This window comes from Echeneis naucrates, chromosome 4 (genome assembly GCF_900963305.1).
Source record: "Echeneis naucrates chromosome 4, fEcheNa1.1, whole genome shotgun sequence".
In the NCBI taxonomy this organism is placed as follows: Eukaryota; Metazoa; Chordata; class Actinopteri; order Carangiformes; family Echeneidae; genus Echeneis; species Echeneis naucrates.
The window spans coordinates 8,866,675-8,888,759 of NC_042514.1; the positions used below are offsets into that span (position 1 = coordinate 8,866,675).

Below are 22,085 nucleotides of genomic sequence, written 5' to 3' on the forward strand. Positions count from 1 at the left end.
GAAATAATTGCAACAAAGTCACATACTGGGGTTTGTTTGTTCGTTTGTTGTTTGTTTGTTTGTTGTAATCTGAGTTTTTCTGTTCTTTGTTGAATGCTGTTTCCTTGTTGTCCATAATCATAATTCAAGGCAAACTGCTAAGTCAATCTTCACTCCCATTTAAGGCATAAAGATATTAACTTCAACTATGATTCATGATGAATAATGACCTTTTGCACCCTCAACCCATCATTGGTGGGCTGCAGCGAAAGCTTTAGACTACTTTCTACTTTACTCATAAAGACTACTGTTGTTGTAAACCTCTATATTGTGGTTTCTCTGGTCTGACATTTTTACTGTAGATTATGTGAAAAATTGAGTTGTGCAAGAGACTGAATTCATTGATAGGCCAATGGTTTTTATGGGCTTCTGTCTCTCCACTTTAAGATACACTTTGCTCAGTTGAGCAATGTTTCAGTGCCCATCCAATATGAAATACAGTTTTCAGGCCTACCTGCAGGGCTTTGCTGTCTGACATTCCTGTACCTGACGTGCCTACCTCGGAGAACAGACATCCTCCTCTGGCAAAGTCTCTTCTGGGAGATGACAGATGAAATACCTCTATCAGACTGTCCATGAATGGACCACCATTCAAGGATGTTTTGATTCCATCTCCCCAGTATGCCTTGTGGAGGTTTAGCTTCCTCTGCCCTCGTCTCTGAACCCTGACTATTTACCTTCCTCATCAGTCACAACCAGAAGCTGGCTTTTTCTGCCTCTGCCACATCTTTGGTGACTTTTCGAACTATCGCTCCTGTATCACCCATACATATGAACCACTGTCACACTAAATAAGTGATTTGAGATCATTTCTATGCTTAGAATTACAGATTCAAGCATTCAGTCTCATCGTGAAGACCTCTGAAGGTCTCTGGCCTTGTTTTCTGGTGATGTTACGCTATACTGTTTCACTTGAAGTGACAAGGCAGATTTAGAGCTGATGTCAGAAATATTTAAATAAGCATTAAGAATAAATATTTACAGATATACTGATTTTATTCTGTGATCAATCTTTTTTTTCTCAATTATTTTATTTTATTTAATTTTATTAATAATCATATTATGTTAGTTCATAGTCTGTGGTTGTAGATTCAAAGTACTAACCCAGTTGCGTCTTGTCACAGGAAGCCAACTTCTCCTTTTCAAGTAAGACACAGTGGAGACATGGTAAAAATGTGTTCGCACCCTTTCACCTAAAGCCACAAAGGTTTACACAAACCTGTCATAAGTGTGCACACTATTTTATTTGACAGCAAGTCAGCACATGTGTATCTGTATCTAGAATATGGCTATTTGAGCACAGTGGTGTGCAGGATGTCTGCAATGTATTGAGGTAGCAGTAGCAGGCTGTCATCGATCATGCAACAATTAGGTTGATGTGTTTGGTCTTTTTCAAGACCCACATGATTGTTTCCATTCTTTTTTCTTTGCTTTTCATCTATAGAACCAGCATTACAGTCAGCTCCCTGAGTGAAACCAACTCATTGTCATGGTACAGTCATAGAAACCCCTCCTCCCACCCACACACACTCTCTCTGTCTGTCAGGCTACAGGTTTAGCTCTGTTAGATGAAGTTGTGCAGACAAGACGCAGGATGAGTGTACGAAGACGACCACCTTGCACGTGATAAGATGGAAGTGGTGGTGCTGCTTACAGGTGAGACTATTGGCTTCATATTCGACAGATCAATACAATGTTATCGTGATAAATAGCTACACAAATATAACATAAAGATACTGATTACAATTTCAAATGTGCATGTGTTTTGATGTTGAATCTATATCTGTCTAATTGTCCATCTATCTGTCTTTTTCATGTGGCAGTAGCAGCTGTGGTTGTATCAGGTCAACAACATATAAAACTGGATAATTCACACAAAGAACACTATGTTGATCTTGGTTCCTCTGTGCCTTTGGAATGTTCTTTGTGGACAGAGAAATCTCAGAGATCAAGGGTTAGCTGGCTTTTTAACCACAATAGTTCGTCGTTCAACGGGGCACTAAACATCTCTCAGAGGACCCTCACATTAAATACCTCCAGCAAGGAAACAACCCAGGATGAAAAGGGAGAAACAGTGACACACTTGATATCACATTTCACACACGAGAACGTTGGATGGTACTTTTGTGAAGTTACAAGAGAGATTCCGTTTTACAAGAATGATCGAACCAATGGAACAAAAATAGATATTTGTAAGTATACGCAGTATGCAAACCTTCAAATCTTCAAGTCCATATAATGTAGTTGGAAGCAGATATATAGACACAGTTTAAGCATATTAATTTAAAGAATGTATTCAGGATATAAATTATGATATAATACAGTGTATGAATTCACAATAATATACCGCTAAAACTTCTCAGACATATTTATATAATTGAAAATGTGTTTTACTGCCTGTGACCACAGCCATGGCTGCTGATAAATTTCTACACACATATACAGTATATCATAGTCGTACATGATATTGAAAGACAATATTGTGAATTCATTCATTCATTAATAATGCTAATATTTGATAATGAATGCTTGTTAAAATATTTTCTTTCCTTCATGACAGTGCCAAGGTTGGAAAACACAACGTATCTGTCAATAATGACGAGTAAACAAGGTGTGTGTGCGTGTCTGTGTGGATGTGCATGAATGCGTGGATCACTGAAAATGAACATTAATCGTGCATGTCTTCTTTTTTTAAGCCCAAGAACAGTTTGAGCTTTTGACCTTAAATGTCTCAGCACAGGAGACTATGACTATGTCTGGTGGCAGGAAATGTCTATTTTCTGCAGTGGAGCATATCCACTGTCAGAGATGACAAAACCTCCGGGCACAGGGTCATGATATTTATAGGCTTTTCATTTTATTTGCCTGAGGTGAAAACCTCTTTGCTTCCCGCACTTCAGTTTAGGGGAAACCCTTTCATGCACATTTGCCCATTTGTAACCTGAGAACCTGTTTTGTTCGGTATTTGCTTGATAAACCAAAATGTATGCTGCTTATGAAATTGGGACAGTGACCTAATGTCCTATCAAGGATTATTTCTGTGCAGTTTGGCTTTGTTTAATACGCTTTGATGCAGTTGATAAATATGATCAAATTTCAAGACAAAGTTTTTTCCATACAGCTACTAAACCTGGCCGCCTGGGTCGATTCTGGGAGATGTGGGTCCCGTTGGGAGTTTCAGCTTTGGTCCTGACCGTGCTGCTGCTGCTCACATATGCCATTCTGAGAAGAAGATGCAGCAAAAGCAGAGGTAACAGCTGCTTTTTTCATCATCAAAGGTTCAGATAATAATCTTGAACTAATTACACTGTTCAAGTTCAAGTTCAAGAGGTTTATTGTCACCTCAAAACATGGGGCACATGAAAGGAACAAGACTAAGTCACTGCTGTCCTAATAAGAAGATCAAATCATCTTACAGACAAGACCTCAAAATTCCATCAGGGCAAAAATCCCCTGGTGAAAGAAAAATTAATTTCATTGGAAAGATTTGAATATAAGAGAAGAACTGAGGAACCAATAACCTTTTTGTTTGCACCAAAGGAAGAAATCTAACAGGTACTTCAATCATTGTGGCCAGAAGAAGCATACTGAGTAATTGGGGGTGTTTGGTGTGGTTTAACAGCACACCATGAGAAAATTTTAAAATGCCAGTGTTTTAAAAACAAGGCTGCCTCTGTTCTCCTGTGTGGTTTGGGTGAGGTTTTAATTTCTAGAACATATTACAAACACAAAGGATGAGGGCAACTTTTTCATGAAGGAGGTTTGTACATACAGCCAGGTCCCAACCATTTGACCAGAACTGAGGTATTTAAGTAAAGTAGGCCAGCAGGAACCCACCCCCCCTTGCCCACTCCATACCACACACAGCTTTTCTTGCTTTATGTGTCAAGATAATTTTTCCCGCATTGGCAACCCATATTTACTCACGAAATCCATTTCCACACATTTTATGCTGAATCATTTAATCTTTTAAAGAGAGCTTTTCTAGTTTGGTGAAGTCTTCACATGTATTGGACAATTCAAAAAGTAATAGTGTAAAATTAAGATGTCAACGCATCAAAATAAAAATTTTGTGTAATTCTTTCACTGCTTTTGTCTACAGTGGAAACAAGCAGTTCACTAATTGAAAATCCAAATAATCAGAAAGTAGTTTGATAGCCAATTAACAGTTTAAACTATTTAATCAGTCTAACTAAAAACTAAACTAAAAACTAAACTAAACTAAAAAAACAGATGATGAGAAACTTTTATCTTTTATATCAGTGTAAACTGAAAAACTGAACCTTTGGTTGTGTTACAGAATCAGGAAAATTATCAGTTTCAGTATCAGTTTTAATTATATTTTTCAGTTTGAAATCAGTGATCATAAAATTATAACAAATCGTCGTCATTGTTATCAAATCCTCATCTACAAAATATATGAGCCATCCTGAATAATCCTGAAACAATTAGAAACAAATATTTCCTGAAAATCAGGTCACTTGATATAACCTTTTATGACAGTTTATCACAGACGATTGTGTTCAGCTTTAACGCGTCTACACCAGAGACGACAAAAGTAACGTTAACAAAGAGTTGATAGCATATTTAATTTCCACCTGGCTGACGGACAGCAGATGTTTTTCAGTGCAGCAGCAGTATGAGAAAAAAGAGCCCCCCGCTTTGACAGGAAGTGGCCTCAGAGCAGACAGCAGAATAAGGTCTACAAGCAAACTGCGGAGGCTCAATACAGAAAAATGTTAATGTTACTTTGCTTCAAGAGTTTCTTTCCATTTTCTTTTTCTTCTTTTTTTCATGCAGTTGCTGTGATGTGACAGTGATCTTTCCTGAAATTTTAACTTGATATGATAACAGTTTTTGCTACATGATAGAAAGAGCTTTTTATTGTGCACTTGATGGCTCGAACAATTTGAAGGAGTGATGGCCTTTTGCAGGACAAAGGTGTGTGTTGTGCTGTGACTATAAACTGATTTGGTGTGTGGATCCCATGTTTTGAAAACACGGGAGTGACAGTGATACTGAAAATGTACTGTGAGGAAAAAAGTGCATGGCCAGTGCATGATGCTTCCAAAGAGGTTGTTGTCTGAGCAGGAAGTGGGATAAATACAAAGATTCAACATTGTTTCAGAGATGCTGCTTATTGTTTCCTATGTGTTTCAGTGTAGGTGATTCCTAAAGGGCTGTTAAAAGCAAACACATCTTTGTCACTCTACTCTGGTACTGCTGGTTGAGTGGTATACTTTTATACTCTGTAGTTGTTATATACCTTGAAGTAGATCTATACGACCAATCCAGAGCCTATAAATTTATCTGGGGAGATTGCACCTATTTGAATTAATTAATTTTGCTGCTACTGAGTGAAATGTTGGTAGATTGTTATTTCTAAAGCATGGCAGTGTCTAATTTTATCTTTCATTTTATGAAATGAATATGCAGGAAAAATTATTCAGTCAAAATGGTTTTTACCTTACACAGTTACTTGCTGTTAAAAATGCTTTAGTGGCCAGATATATAAGTAAAACTACTACTGCTACTACTTCTCACATATTCATAGAAACCTTTCATCTTGCTTCAAAGTAAATTTAGTTTAGTTCCTTGCAGATACAACTTTGCAGAGGGGATTTAGGCAAAACAGCATAGTAGCAAGATGGAGACACAACTAGATCACCTTTCAGTATCTCTGACCCTGAGGTGAGTGTTGTGGCCTGTCAGAGGTTTAGCAACAGAGATTCATCCTGTTTTCTTCTGGTCCATCTTTTAATTCAGGGGACGACCCGGTCTATGCAAACATGCGTCCTATAGCCAGGAAGCAGCCTTCCCCTCGGCCTGGGACTGTAGAGAGGGAGGGAGCCCACCTGAAGGCCTTCGAAGCCAACTGGTACCCGAGTCATGACAAGAGAGACCACGAAAGAAGACAGATGCAAAAACCGTGAAGGAAGTCATTGTTAATTACTTTTCATTACATTTTTTTAACACGACTTTTGTCCTATAGCTGGATATTTGTATATATTTTTCAATAAGATAATTTCTTTTGACTGGACATTTGTGGCTAGTTTTTATGTTTGTTCCCTGTAAATTTTCTATCATGAGCCACTAGATGGCAGACGGTGCATTCCGTAAATAAGTATTAAATTTAAGATTTTATTTCATTTTTTTAAATATCTAAACACCTTATACCCGTGTGTATATACATTTATATTTCTAAAGAATTTTTTTATGTAAATAAGCAAGTGATGACTCTTTTTGTTTGAACTGGTGATGAGCGTTGATGTTTTGAACTGAATGACCTGATTCACCTGCATGTTTATATTCAATTTTTACAACATTAAAAAAAAAGGGGGGGGCAGTGTTGGAGTCAGTTTATGGTGTTTTTAAATTTAAATATGTAACACCCAGGTAGACCTTTATGATTTACCCGACATTAAAACAAACAAACGTCGTGTGACCGCTCGGAGAAGTGAGAGGGCGCTTCTCAGGAAAAGCTAACCTGCGATCACAAGTCACGTGACCGGGCGCTGCGGGAGCCGGACGGAGGACCGAGAGTTACAGGTGGAGCAGACGGGAGCGCACCGCCGGAGAGGAGAGAGGCATCCCGGGGAGCTCTCTGCCGGTAAGTCGGGGCCTCGGTGCGCGGGGTTTGAGTCCCACCGGAGCTTTTCATTTTTTCCGCGGAGCTCGGACTGCTTTTGGGGGGAAGTGGATTGGCAGCGTTGGACTGGAGAGCGGAGCGGGGCTCGGGGGGGTTGGGGGGGTTGGGGGGCGCACAGACAGCGCTTCGTAACTTCTCTGTCCTATCTAAAGATTATAGGATATACCAATCTAATAATAGCAGCAGGGAGCCAGTCTAAGCAGTAGTAGGATATGTCCGACAAACACTTAAGCTCCGCAGATGGTGTTGGTGACAGTGTGTGTGTGTGTGTGTGTGTGTGTGTGTGTGTGTGTGTGTGTGTGAGAGTGTGTGTGTGTGTGTGTGTGTGTGTGTGTGTGTTTGTTTGTGTGTGTGTGTGTGTGTGTGTGTGTGTGTGTGTGTGTGTGTGTGTGTGTTTGTGTGTGTGTGTGTGTGTGTGTGTGTGTGTGTGTGTGTGTGTGTGTGTGTGTGTGTGTGTGTGTGTGGAGCTTCAGGACATGTATCACAGTGGTGTATATGTGCTTCAGTCCAGTGGGAATACACAAACTAATGAATGTCACTGAATGTGCAGCTTTCCTTTTTTTTTTCTTTTTCTTTTTTTTTTTTTATTTTCTGGCTTTCACAGTCAAACCATCACACAGCATAAGAATTAGTTCAGAAAAAACAACCAGCCAGTCCAGAAACTTGTGTAAATTTGCTTTAGTTTTCCGTTTTTTTTTTTGTTTTTGTTTGTTTTTTTCATTTTGTGTCATTTCATATTTCAATACGCAATATGCACAGTTCTTATTTTGTTCACTGTCTGATTTGAATTGGCATGTTTTTGGATTGAAAATCCTTTTCCAATGCGTTTTTTATGAAAGCACATGGTGTGTGTGTGTGTGTGTGTGTGTGTGTGTGTGTCTGGCTGAGTGAGCAGAGGATATACACACTAAATGCTGTCATTGTACGTGGAAATTGGACCACACTGCCCAATTTTAGCTGCCACACTGCAGCTTAGGAGGTGTGAATATACAGATCTCTGCACACAGCTACACCACAAGTAACACAATGGCATTGTCATCTAATCTGTCACATTACATTTCCTTCCTATTTTATGGTTACTTGTACACATACTTGAGACTGATGGACGTCTTAGCTAGTTTCAGACGGTGGGGCCAAAGTTCAAATTACCGCCAGCAGCTCATGGGCAGACTAACAATATTCTGGAGAACCATGACAACAGAAAAAAAAAAAACCAAAACAACACCATGCTATTGTTTTTCTTATTTATCAGATGATAGGCCCACCATAGTCCTGCTATTTAAAGGATCTGAATTGACGAAGCCACAGGCCCGTTACACAAGTGTGAAAAGTGTGATAAGCGTTTGAAAGCAGCATTTCTTATTATTAAATTACCATTTTTCCACCAAACTGATTAATTTATTTGTTGATTTCCGAAGTAATCACAGTTTTTTTTTGGACATTTTCTTGACCTCAATTGATTGGTTGAATAGGAATTTAGGAATTTGGATACATATGGAAAATAACTGGTAGTTGGCACCGTCATTTTAACACTATAAAGTTGGATCAAACGACACTCTGTATGTTATGAATCAGTTACCCTGGTTCTGATTTTAAATCTAAGTTTAACTCCTCACCGCAGTTTGTTTTCTTGGGTGTTCCTATCAGTGAACTTGTCATACATTTCTGGTAGAGCAGGCAGAGGTGTTCACGTGTTCATATTTTCCTTTTGTGCCACAGCTCCTGCTGGGACTTGCCTAGGCGTGTGTGTGTGTGCATGTGTGTAAATGTGTGCTTGTTTTTTTTTGCTTCCACTGTGGGGCCATTATTAGCAGAAAAGCCACTTTGATGAGACCAGTAGTCATTTTGAGTTCCTGGTTCAAGTTAGGGTTTGTATTAGGCTTCCTACAAAGAATGTAAGTCTCTGCAAGTTACTAACAAGGATAAATGTGAAAACTTTTGTGTTTGTGCATTTAGGCGTGCACTTACACTTCACCAAACTTGTTTCATCAACGGCAAGTCATTTAAAGCAGAGACATCTTATTTAACAGGTTGTATATTTATTCTGTTGTTTGCTTGCCACCATGAGTTGTGTCAAGGCTCTCAGCTGTCCATTAGTTTAATGATACACGCTGTAGCAGGCTTTAAAACTGTGCACACAGCCTTTTTTTTTTTTTTTGAAGCATTGCTGTGACCTAATTACAACTCTCCTGTACATCAAAACACGATGTGGTAAGCTACTGTCACTTTGATAAAAGAATGACTTGTTTTAGCCCATCTGAACTTGCACAAACATAACCCAGTGCTGAACTTGGGTTTTTTTCCAATATATGTTTCACAACAGAATCTGTGTGACACAAGGAGTGTCAAAGGTGAACACCCTCCCACAACCGGTTTCCTGTTTAGGCCCCTGTGATGGAATACTGTATCACAGCCAGCTCACCAGCCGGTCAGCCTGTGGACTGGCCAGCTCAGCTTACGTTTGATTGGCAGGAATACAAGCAGCAAGCAGTCAACCAGCCAGCCAGTGACTCGACCGGCAGCAAACCTGCAAATCAGTTATTTACCCACTCGAGTGAATCAGTTACAGCATCAGGAGGCCTTGCCCATACAGTGCAGTGTAAGGCAATCATGCAAACGAAGCCCCATGTTAGATCCTTTGCTTCCACAGTCATGACTCTCCCCAGCTGTTCTCTGACTCTTTACACACCTTTTTGGATATGGATTTATTATGACTCACTGTGATGACAACAGTGTGCTCGTCTGTGCATGTTTGGGGTTTTACTCTAGGCAACATGCAGTTTTAGCGAGACTCCATCTCAGGTTGTAGATACCATGCAGGCTCCTGAACAGGCTATAAATACCTTCATGCTTCAAGTGGTTGGAGTATCTGGAGATACTGCTGCAGGGCTTCTTCACTCTATTGTACTAGAACATGAGCAGCGTTTGAACCCACAGTTGTCCGCATCTTTCTGCTTGATGACTAAAAACCTACCAGCCACCAAAGAACACTTCAGAAAGGAACGTGGGAAATACAGACGCACATTTCCATCTGCATTTATAGTTATGTAGAGAAACTATTTTAGTCACAGTGTTGTTCTGTAGAAGTACTTCATACCCTTACAATGACTGTAGGGTTGTTGTATTTACACGCAACCAGTGCTTCAAATGTCAGCTTGACTTTCAAGAGAAGAGTGCTTTGTAGAACTATTCATTGCATGAAGATATTGGTCTATTTTCCACAAACAATACCACTCATAAATATGAATGTCTTTAATGAGGCGTCTGTGGTAAGATACTGTATAGACTTTCAAAGGGAAGAATATCAAGTTTAATTGAAGTGTGTAACACAGCAGCATGTTTAATAACTGATCCTTGAGCAGGTTTTGCTGGCTTTACTAGAATCATCATTGATCCTGCATAAACAAAAGGTGAAAGATGATTTCAACCCAGTCTTTCACAGCCATTATCTCAGTGTGGAGCAAACCTAACGTCATGGTGGTTTATTGTCAGTGAAGGAGAAAGAATGAAACAGTGATTCATTGTGAAAGACAGAATTGAAATTTGAGGAGTAGCAGTGAGAATCTTTCGCTTTTCACAACATAGCTGAGCGTGCTGTTAATAAAACCGTACGAAGAATAGGGTCATAAATAGCTATGCAATGCGCCATCAAGGCATTAAAACCAGAAAGCCATTAACACAGTGGATTTTGGCAATGATGTTGTGCTACTTCCACAAAGTAAAGGGTCAAACAGTCCATGGGAGGGACCTTCCTGACTAAGCAACAGTGGAGGGAGAAGGAGACCCTTGACACTCATATGGGCTCATGATCTTTGATTGCGTGCTCTTTTCTATGCAGAAATCATAAGAGCTACTTGTGACTTTCTAATACTGCATAGCTAATTTTAGCATTGACAGTGGATTAAGATTACCAGTTTGAGCTGGTTTGCCACCCAAATTTGTAACAATCCATGACCGTGCAACTTCTGCACCCGTTTTTGCTGTCCTTGGCGCTCATGAGTTATTGGTACTCCCCTTACCAATCATCATCAGCAGTGCTCCCCAATCATCTGTGCTTACCGAATCATCAGCAGACCTCTGCTCCACCTGTGGGTTGCAGCCTCTTTGACTCTACCAGTGTATGTTTCCAGTGTGAAGATGCAGCACAACACTTGTGCTTTGACATGCAAGACAATGTGCAACACGCCACAACATAAAGTTTTAGCTTCTTTTTGGTAACTGTTTTGGTCTTTCACTGGCAAATTGTGCAGTTTCAGAGGTTTTTCTAGCTCAGAAGAACCCACCGAGTCTGTTCAGCTGAAGGGGTTCGGGGATTGCTGGTGAACATTGTGGAGCATTTAGCAGTTAAAAAGTCACATCTTTCCCTGGGGAGCTAGTGAAGACCAAAACAGACCACAAAGCTAGATATTGGACTTATTTTCATCATGTAGCCAAACTTCAGATGAATAAATAATATGAAGAGCGATACTCTGTGACAGCTGTATATTCTCGTGTTGTGTTTACAGCATATTCCACTGCCTTTTAGTGTCCAAAAACTGCCCCCATTGTGCCAAAAACATTTAAAATTTGTTAAAATCCCCATACTGTGTGATTTTATGTTCTTTGTCCTGTCAAATCGAGACTAAAATCAGTCATTAAGATAACAGGCAACGCACAATGGGGTGATTGCACAAGAAAATTAACTGTGCATGACTTGTGTTACTTCTGCAAGATATACACACACACACACGTCCTGTCTGCATGTGAATATGTCAGTGGGTGAGTGTGACCCTTGGTAAACAAAAGAAGAGAAAACGAGGACAACTGCTGCGTGTGCTCGTGTTATTGTAGCCCTACCTGCCTGTCTGCACTATTTGGAAGAGTCTGTCAGACCCTGTGAAAAACAGCCAGCAATCATTCCATTCAGTCGTAGTGTTCAACCTACAGCCCCCCCCCCCCTCCATAGCCTGGAGGGGGAAGTATGCAATGGTGCTTCGACAACACATGAGAAGCTCCATACATGCAGCAGCTCGTCCTGCAGTGTCAAGTAACATCAAGGGGTGAGCATGGTAGCTTGTTTCACTCAAGTATTCAAAATCTAGGTTGATCAAAGTCAAAGGGGAGCGCAGGCGAAGCTGTCTCTCGTAGAAATTTGGATGCTGTCATTTTGGTTTCTTTCAACAGGCAAGGTTTCTGCACTGTGTTTCAGTGGATACATATCTTTTTTTTTTTTTTCCCTCTCTCTGCAAGCTAAAATTTAAATAGCAGGTGCAAAGCAGTTGTGTAGTACTGCTGCATGGAAAAGTTAAAAGTATTGTTTTTACATCGTGAGACTGTTAAGTATGCTTTGTGTGTTATTCTGAGGAAAAAAAAAAAAAAGAGTGCCTTGATGAATTTTGAATGAGGCTACTCTGCTCAGTTTGTCTAAAACAGTAGAAAACTCCCAACAGAAGTGATGGAGTAATAAAAGCAGTGAATCACTGTAATCTGTATGCATGCCCAAACCTGAACTGATCCCCTCTGGTGGTTGAACCCTGCTGAGCCCAAAGGAAGCAGGTTCTTATCAGGGAGGAGGACAGGAAGACAGAGTGGGGGAGGAAGAGAAGGTGGGGGTTGGTGGGCAACATGGCACTCGATTTCCACTTAATACTCAACAGTTTAATGTAACTAATGCTCACAGCTGAACCTGTAAGTGACGCTTCTCTGATGTAATAATAACGTCATGACTGTTTGTGTATCATTGAATCCCACATTCATTCACATAACAAACATTCACACAAGTAAAAAGTAAAGGTATATAGTGATGTCTATTTCTTCAAAGTTTCTTGGCTTGAATCATGTTCACTACATATAAAAACAGTCTAACTTTGAACAAGAAGTGCTACTTAACAGCTTCATATAGTCTTCCTTTGGCTCTGAAAGGATGTTTCTTATCCTCATGAGGACTAAGTGAGATAGAAGGATAATAGTAGGATCTCATGCTTTTGACGTTGGAGTGAAAATATCTTAGCTCAACCAACGTTGCTACGACCTGGAAATAGCATTTTTATGTCTGATTACATAAAACTGAGAACGTTGAATGTCGGACAGCTGGGCTTGACTGAAGTTTCATGAAGATGTTGATTCAACTCTTCCAGAGAACTATGACCCGGATGAACCTACACAGAGTCTCAATGTAAAAGTAGCCCGTGAATGTCCAAAGGAAACACAGACAGTGGAAGTTGAAAATTACTAAATAATGTTTCTCTTTCACTCACAGATCTTTTCTTGAAGGTGATGAAAAGGATGGACATGAGCTCCACCAGCATCCCTCACCAGTAGCTGGACAGCATGGCCTCTGCTTCTTCTTCAGGAGAGGACACCAGCAGCTCATTAGCACTGCACTGGAGGCTAACACCCACATAGATACACAGTATGCTGCATTTTGTGGGCCTGGTCGGTTAAACGTCTGTATGAACTGCTTTGAAAACATGACTCGTGTCAGAGTTGCACATGTCCGGGACATGGACGTCAACGAAGCCTAACAACACATGGACTGGGACCTTGGACCATGATCTGTCTCTGATCTGTTGCTTTGGTGGCAGAGCTGGACTTTGCAGCTCTTCCACACTTAGACAAACTTGGACCCTGAGCCATGTCTCTTCTCTCAACTCTGAGCATTGTCTGTGGATTGTTGCTCCATGTTTCATTGAGTGTCCTCAACACTCATTACTGTGTCCCACGAAAGACTGTCCCTTACCAGAGTAAGTCACAAATTCTCACTGCAACAGGACTTCAGTGCATTGTAGCACTGTTTCCACTCTAGGGCTGGTCCAGTAAATACCACAATTTGTAACATTTGAAAAAGGTATTTGAATTTTTTAATCCTGTTATGTGAACAAGTGTACCAGCTTCTAACTGCTTGGATTTTCTGCTGGTTTTCTGTCTAGTGCTTATTAAATTTCATTTAAGTTTTTGTTTAGTTTAGTTTAGTTTAGTTTTTGTTTGTTTTTGTTTTTTTCTGCCTGTTCAAGCATTTCATTTATACAGCAGCATATTTATGCAGATGTTCTCCTGTTTAGATGAGCTGAAGTTGTTCAGAGAAGAGGGCATCTCAAACTACTCTACTATGTTAATAAGGGATGACATTGGAGTGCTGCTGCTGGGCGCCAGAGAGGCCATATATGCTCTGGACATCAACAACATCTCCGTCAGGAAGGCTGAGGTAAGAACATGTGAAGAGAGACATCTGTTTACAAAATGTACAGTCTGATCGGACAGCGCTCTTCTATTTTAAGATGCTAAAGCTCAGGTAAACTCACGAAACTCCTCTGTGTTCACAGGCAAACTGAAGCAGCTCATTCATTTTTCATTATTACAGATTAGAAATGAAACTTTTTTACTTTTGATATTTTTCTCTCATGGTGACTCAGTTTTATAAAGTAATCATCAAGATGGGTTGCAGTGGGTAATCATAGATTATATCATGCATTGTACATTATAATCTCTCAGGTCAGAGCTATGAGGAGTTAAACTTTCTTTTTTTTTTTTTTTCCAATTCAATGTTTGTAATTTAAAGGTTTTTAGTCAGAAAGTGCAAACATTTAGGACAAACCCAAGACAAGCTTCCAGTTAGCTACAACGTATTCTGGTATTATATGGCACACGATGGAGTAGATGCTCTCATTCGTCACTGTTTTCTGCTTGATCGGGGCATTTCTTATAAATACTGCTCTTGTTAAACTCTGCAGCGATTGTCTGAATATAATCATAATTTCAGTTGTGCAGCTAACAGTCAAAACTGAAAAATAACTTACAGGTTCTCTTGTCAATAGCTCCCTGACTGGCCTTGATGTTAGACAAACAATGAGATGTGTGAGTGTCAACAGCCTGTTGGGTTGTGACACCATCTCTGCGTGCTTTGACAAGACACTTTCCATCTGTTGATGCAGGTGTATTGGCGAGTTACAGAGGAGAAGCAGAGGGAGTGCACATACAAGGGAAAACATGCCGAGGTTTGTGCAATGTCTTTCAAAACTGTTCACATGCAGTAACTTTTATTTTTGGAGCAAGGATACAAGCTCTAAGGCTGAGTGTTGACTGCAAGTAGTTTACCATTTAACTCTCTACATGTTTAAATCATTAATATATGTGTGTGTGTGTTGTGTTTTTTTTTTTTTCCATCCTCCTTTTCAAGTCTATACAGAGAGCTCTCTTTGAAGTACTTTGCTTGCAGTTTTGGATTCAAAGCCCAAATAAAGGCATGTGCAGAAAATGCTTGTGCACATCCTTGACCTTTTGGTCATCAGCTGTGCTCCAGCCAGCCCATGCTGTCAGTATGTGTATGTGGCATGTTTATATTTTTTGCGGCTGAACTAACAAAGTGTGGCCTTGGCATTCTCTCTGCTGGATATTGTTGCAGGTGGAATGCCGTAACTACATTCGAACTCTGCACACAGTGAACGACACCACCATGTATGTGTGTGGCACAAATGCTTTTAGCCCCACCTGTGATTTTCTGGTAAGTGCAGAATAGTTAGTTTAGAGCATTTTACAAATTGCTTCTGTGGGAAAGACCTCTGACCTTTTGTCTATCAGCACCTGTTTGTTTATGTGTTGCTCACAATGTGACACCCATTTGTTCACCATTTGGTTTGGTAGTTGTGTGTTTTTTAAGCCCCATACAGGTGTTTTTGTATGCTTCTTTTTTTAAACCAATCTGCTCAAACAGAAGTATAAATAATGCATCTGTTGGGGACTATTTTGGATTAATTGGATGGATTAATAAAACCTGGGACTGTGTGTGTGGTTTAGCCAGCAGCATTCATTGTGATGAGGGAGGATTGTTGTCAAATTACTTTGAGGCCATGCAGCAAAAATTGCAGTCAATGCAAGACTGAGCTTCCCTTAATGGCCACAATGGCTATTCAGTTATTAGAGTCAATACAAAGTGTGTCTTTGTTGTGATTTAAAAAAAAAAAATAGTCGAAGCCAATCCTTGCATATTTTTTGGTGTTTTATTAGTTGTTGTCTTTGCTGGGTTTGTTTGCTCAACACAACACGGTAGCTTGTGAATGCAGTTTATTTTGGCAGGAACTCAAATCTTGAGGGTTGAATGGTCATGAAAGTATTGCTAAGGAGAGTTAAACAGTTCATATGTGCACCTGAAGAAGTCAGTAATATCAACAGTGCAGAAATGACAGGATTTGTTTTTCCCCCATGATAATGGCTAAATCGTGGGCTGGTAGTCCCTTTATAGGCTTTAATGCATCTCTATTCCACTTTGTAAAATGGAGTGTAATAATGTCAACATATTCAACCCGTGGTTAAATGTTAATCCTGATAAGATTAAACTACTTCAAATAAAATGACTCAAATGTTCTTTGTTTTCCCACCTTTAACAGCTTTCTTCCCTCCCCCTCTCTTTTTGTCTGACAGACATTTGTTAATGGACAGCTGACACTACAGGGAAAGCAGGAGGAGGGAAAGGGGAAATGTCCTTTTGATCCCTTCCAGAGATACTCCTCCCTCATGGTTGGTGAGTGTCTGAGTCAGGTTTCAAACCAAATGGAACAAAGCCCAGAATAATGCTGAGTACTCAAAGTGCACCAACAGAAAAGATGCCTGATGCGATAAGTGTATGTAGATTTCTCAGGCCACAACACCCTGTTATGAATGTGACCTAGATTCTTTCACTTCTGCTACCTGCTTGTTCAACAGATGCGCTGCAACACTTTGTACAGTTCATTTGTTGGCATTTATATGAGATATTGTTTCAATTTAATATGAATAATTGACTTCCAGGAAACTTTCTCCATCTCTTGTTCCTGTCCAACAGGAAATGACCTGTATTCTGCTACATCCATCAACTTCTTGGGTTCTGAGCCTGTGGTTCTGCGCAGCTCAAACTTGGCTCTTCGCACCGAGTTTAAGGGCTCCTGGCTCAGTGGTGAGTTCCTGGCCATATAAAGGCAGAGGTTTATGGTATAGGGGAAACAGACTGAGGCACCAGTGGCAGTACTAAAGTATATTATTTCGAATGATGCATTGATATCTAACTTTTCTTTCGATTTATTTCACGTTTTTGTGGTTTCAGAGCCAAACTTTGTCTACATGGACTTTGTGGGTGAGAGTGTTGACAGTCCTGATGGCGATGATGATAAGGTGTACTTGTTCTTCAGTGAGAATGCCATGGAGTATGATTTCTACAGCAAAGTTGCAGTGTCACGAGTGGCCCGTGTCTGCAAGGTATAAAACACCATCCATCCTTTTTGTCGTAGTTTGGGTGGAGTAGAACCTGGACAGATGGTCACGCTATTAAAGGGCTGACATACAGAGTCAAACAACCATTTATCCTCTTATATGCTATAAAGACATAAAGAATAAGAACTAATGCTAAATCAAACATCGTCAGAGATTCCTGTTCAACACACGACTGATTGTTGTGGTTAAAGGGAATGTGTACGCGATTGCCGTGTGTCTGTGTTCAGGGGGATATGGGTGGACAGCGGACGCTACAGAGGAAATGGACGTCGTTCCTGAAAGCTCGTCTGGATTGTTCCCTCCCTGAACCCAGCCTGCCCCCCATTGTCCAGGATGTCTTCCTGCTGAAGCACAAGGACTGGAGGAAGAGTGTCTTCTATGCTGTCTTTACACCGCAGTCGTGAGTACTTCCAGTGAAATCCTGTGGTTTTATGGCTCAGGGTTGGTGTTGATATGGGGTAATCCAGCATGAATTCAGAGCACTCAGTTCGAATGAACAATGAAGATCTCTATATTCATGAAAAATGACAAAGTCTTGAATTTCTTTCTTTGTGTTGATTGTAATATAAGATATTTAGCAAGTAAAACTTGTAATTTGTTTGTTTGTGATTTATTTTCTGTTTCCAGGAGCCTGTCCCAGGTATCGGCGGTGTGTGCATATAGTGTATCTGCCATTAGAGATATTTTCAGTACGGGAAAGTTCAAGACCCCCGTTGCTGTGGAGACATCCCATGTGAAGTGGGTGATGTACACCGGAGAGGTACCAGTCCCCAGACCAGGAGCGGTGAGTTCAAACCCAGAAAGGATGCTGCATATTAAAGCATCTGAGGCAAATCAACAAAACCTGCAATTCTAAGTAGGGGTTTTGTTTTGCAGTGCATCAATAATGTGGCACGTACAATGGGCATGAATCGCTCCCTGGACCTTCCCGATAAAACCCTCCAGTTCATCAGAGACCGCCCCCTCATGGACGAGGCTGTCCGTCCAGAAACAGGTGGGCCGCTGCTGGTCAAGAAAGGAGCTCTGCTGACTCGGATCGTTGTAGACAGTGTGCTGGCGTTGGATGGACAAAGATATGAGGTCATGTTCACTGGCACAGGTAAACTATTGGACAGCAACATAGGTCAAGATTAAAGTGGAACAGAACTAACGTTGAAATATTAAGTTCCTTAATTTAAATCTTCTGCATGAATATTCTGGTTGATTATACATCAAATTCCTGAAAATTTCAGCAGCTCTCTGTAATATCCAATTTTCATGACTGATGAAGCTTCAAAGTTCAAACATTCGGGGGAAAAAATTGTTATTACTTTTTAATAGTTTAAAACAGAAGCCTTCTTTAGGATGTGTGGATATATATATAAATGATACCACCTTTTTCCAGGTGAGCTCACCTACTCCAAACCTGTCACAAGAGCAATGACTAAAACAAAACATAAATTAATTATGACTAAGCAACGTTTTGTGACAATTTATAAGTAATAACTTAGATAAATGTGTGAAAGTGTTTTATGCTGTGTTCTATGTTGTCAGTTTGCAAGGCTGCAAACTTGGCCAGGTTGTTCTTGTGAAAAGATTTTTCTAATCTCACTGGGACTTCTTGGGAAAATAAAATAATGTTTCCATACTTTAAAGCTAGATTATGTAACTTCTCCAATGAGAAATAATTTATTCCTTCTCTCATACATGAAAAGTTGAATCCATAAGAAGTGAAATGCAGACTTTCTCAATTCAGTGAACACAGCAGTTTTCCAGCTATAGCCTGATTTGATCTGATCATCAGTTTGAAGTATCTGTTATAAGGAGACCTTAGATAGATAGATCTGATATAATAGCTTTCAGAAAAGCTTTCATCGTGTAAAAAAATTGGCTTCTACTGTGTTTTATGTATGTATTAAATGCCATTGTTAATCATTGTCTCCTGATAGAAAATGGTTATGTTCAGAAGGCCGTCAACTACGCTGGAGAAATGTTTATAATTGAGGAGATTCAGCTGTTCGAAAACCCCGAGCCAATTACCATCCTGCGTCTCTCCTCAAGCAAGGTGACATTTGTTAGCTTGTCATCATCATCGACACCCATTTCCTGCTACTGTTACTTTACTTGGCAAATGTTAAATAAGGTTGAGTCCAAATTTGAATATATAATCATTTCAAGGGTTATTTAGATGACTTTTTAAAAATTTTTTTTGTATGTGGGTGTGTGTCCATACAAACACAGGGCCAGCTGTATGCCGGTTCAGTTTTTGGTGCGATCCAGATGCCCGTCAGTAATTGCAGCCGCTATGACACTTGTGTGGATTGCATCCTGGCCAGGGATCCTTACTGTGCCTGGGACTTCTCAACAGAGCAGTGCTCCTCAGTCCATAGCCTCCCCCGCTCCTCCAACACTGCAATGCAGAGTCTGAAGCAGGGAGATGTCTCGCAGTGCCCTCAGCTTGGTACATTCCCTCACAGTGCATTTGCATGTATTGCTTTGTTTGAAATGATGTTCCAACATCAGCGTTTATCAGGAAGCAGAGAGACTGACCTTGTGTTTTTGTGTTTTCAGATCCAGTCACAGCTGTGGAACTAAACCTTGTCCCAGAGAACAACATCCAGCTGCCTTGCCAGCTCCACACCAACTTGGCACAGGTCCTCTGGCGCTTCTCTGACCAAACACTTCACTCCAACCACAAATACTACATCTACAGCGGAGGCCTCCTCATTTTGCATGCTTCTGAATCAGATGCTGGCCTCTACATCTGTGACTCAGTGGAGTACATAAACGGCAGAACATACAACCAAACTATGGCAGTTTATCATTTACAGCTCAACCCTGGCCCAACAGTGGAGGAAGTCACAACTCCTGGCAATGAGCTGGCAAATTCCCCCGACTCTATTCACACTGTGAACACAGCTGCACCAGGGCCAGTGCCAAACCTTGGGAATGACGACTTGTTGCTCCCTGAGACTCGAAAAGACACTGGCAGGGTCACTCGCTTAGAGGTGACCGTGGCTCTGCTATCACTGCTTTGCTTCTTCCTGATGGGAGTCATATTTTGGATGTGGTTTCGAGGACACTGGGAATGTTTCAAGTTTACACAGAGCTCCAGTGTAAGTGAGGATAGAAGGCAGTCAGGTGATTACATGCACATCCAGAACAGGACTTCAGAGATAAAGTTCCTGGGGCCTGAGGCTGGGAGACCTTGCAGTGCCAATAATAATCACTCTGCTGTTGACTTCAAAGGGAACGGGGAGCACCACTTCACACCTATGGCCAACATCTCAAGTCTTGATGGTCTGGGATACATAAATGATGAGTCAGAGATCTGAAACTGCTGAGGTATAGAACAGAATATTCCTCTGCCAACAAAACTGAACCAACCATCTTCCTATAGGTGCATTTGTAACAAGGGACACAATATTTTCACATGATGAATCCTTTTTGACCAGTGTCCTTTCTCTTCTCACCAGTCTGTTGAACATTTTCATTCTCTAACCGGGCAGCTGATGATCAGTATAACGACATTCTCTGGTTGAAGATCACTCCAGGAAACTGACATCTTTTAATATTTTTTTGTATGATGACAAATTGTGAATCTACTTTGTGTAATATATTGTGTACAGACAAGACCATTGTTTTCCCAACTATTTATTTATTGCCGTGAAGTTATTTTACTTCATCTGAAAACGCTCCTAAAAGGTTTGTAAATAGGTTCAGCAGCACTGAACAAGTAGCAGACTGCAGCCACATTTCATTTTATGGATACAATTGTTTTATTTAAGGCAGCAGTCATCAATCAGCATGTACCATCAAACTGTGTCTGTTAATAATTGATTGGCTCTCTGTGTACTACCACTTGACTTTGGAGTTGCTGGTAAAATTTACGACAGTCATACTTGTAACTAAGCATTCAAATGACACTCATAGATGAAACAGAGTGAATATTATACCTTCGTCTCCTGTAACTCAAAAGTAATAATTTCATCTCACTTCAGCAAATGCTATATAGTAATTTAGAGAGTTATTGTACAGCCAGGGTTATATTTGGGTACACAGTTCTATTTTATACCGAGCATATCCTGTTGTCTTCCTTTGAAAAAGTCAACATGCCAGTAGATGGAGAAGCGTGTTTACATTTCAAGCAGTGGCGCTCAACTCAGAGACAGAACCGAGATAAGAACTAGTTTCAAACCTCAGGAAATGCAGTCCTTGTCATAAGCAAACAAACTGTATGGTGCGTTTGACACATATGTAGCTATCATTAATGATTACCTCCCCATTCGCGCGCCAGAAAGATGTATTTGAAATACTGCTGCAAAGTTTGACTGACATCTGCATCTTGTCTTGATGCGCCTGTGGATTGTGTGGTGGGGCAATATCAACAAAAACATGCACATGACTGCCAGTTATCTCAGGCCTGTACGTTTCTGTTAAAGATGACTCAAGACAAAACTAAATTACAGGAATGGAGCCTAAATGTGTGCTGTGTTTTTCACTCTGTTATTAACAACAGCTCAGAGCCACCTCATGTTTCATCACAGACAATAGTGTAGATGTGAAAGGCCTGAATTGAGTCTCTGCTCCATTAGTCAGCACTGCAGTATAAGAAAGTTGTCATGAACTAAGAATATAGATACAACTTATTAGGTAAAGATCAAATATTGCAGACAACAGATAGAGGCAATCTACATTCTGATACTGTTTTCACTAAACAGGGTTGATTTTGGGGCAGCACGGTGGCAGAGTGGGTTCAGTTCCCAGCCTGGGGCCTTTCTCTGTGGAGTTTGCATGTTCTCCCTGTGCCTGCGTGGGTTTCCTCCCACCGTCCAAAGGCATCATGTTTGGTTCATTAGTGACTCTAAATTGTCCGTAGGTCTGAGTGTGAGTGTGTGTTGGCCCTGTGATGGACTATCAGCCTGTCCAGGGTGGCCCCGCCCTCACTCAGTATGAGCAGGGACTGGCTCCAGCACCCCTGCGACCCGGAAACAGATAAGTGGTTGAAGATAAATTAATGAGTGATTTGTTTTTAAGTTTCAGAGAGCACTGTTTTCAATTAAAAAAATAATTAGTCCTCATTCCTCATTTTTCCCAAGATTTAAGGTTTCCCCACTTACTTTTATTTTTGGCAGTCTCTCTGAATTCTCCTACATGCTCAGAGGCTTTTTTAACTCATACTCAGTTTCTTTGAAGA

The 22,085-nt window shown here is 40.5% G+C and overlaps 2 protein-coding genes across 4 annotated transcripts; both read left to right on the forward strand.

Moving 5' to 3' along the window:
* The first annotated feature begins 1,594 nt into the window (after positions 1-1,594).
* On the forward strand, positions 1,595-6,381 carry LOC115042513 (uncharacterized). Of its 3 annotated transcripts, none has more exons than XM_029500779.1 (5): positions 1,595-1,695; positions 1,863-2,231; positions 2,600-2,650; positions 3,161-3,289; positions 5,806-6,381. In XM_029500779.1, the coding sequence occupies exons 1-5, from the start codon at positions 1,671-1,673 to the stop codon at positions 5,970-5,972; spliced, it is 741 nt and encodes a 246-aa protein (XP_029356639.1). In that variant the 5' UTR covers positions 1,595-1,670; the 3' UTR covers positions 5,973-6,381. The 3 variants fall into 3 exon arrangements, with proteins under 3 accessions (XP_029356639.1, XP_029356641.1, XP_029356640.1); XM_029500780.1 differs by having other exon boundaries at positions 1,628-1,695; positions 1,866-2,231; XM_029500781.1 differs by lacking the exon at positions 2,600-2,650.
* Positions 6,382-6,549: 168 nt separating this feature from the next.
* Positions 6,550-21,364, forward strand: LOC115042550 (semaphorin-4E). Its single transcript, XM_029500839.1, has 14 exons — positions 6,550-6,649; positions 12,927-13,410; positions 13,729-13,871; positions 14,599-14,661; positions 15,069-15,167; positions 16,085-16,184; positions 16,485-16,595; positions 16,743-16,894; positions 17,137-17,309; positions 17,537-17,693; positions 17,786-18,008; positions 18,838-18,953; positions 19,130-19,349; positions 19,460-21,364. Exons 2-14 carry the CDS (start codon positions 13,302-13,304, stop codon positions 20,221-20,223), a joined length of 2,430 nt encoding a protein of 809 aa, XP_029356699.1. The 5' UTR covers positions 6,550-6,649; positions 12,927-13,301; the 3' UTR covers positions 20,224-21,364.
* The last annotated feature ends 721 nt before the right edge of the window (positions 21,365-22,085 follow it).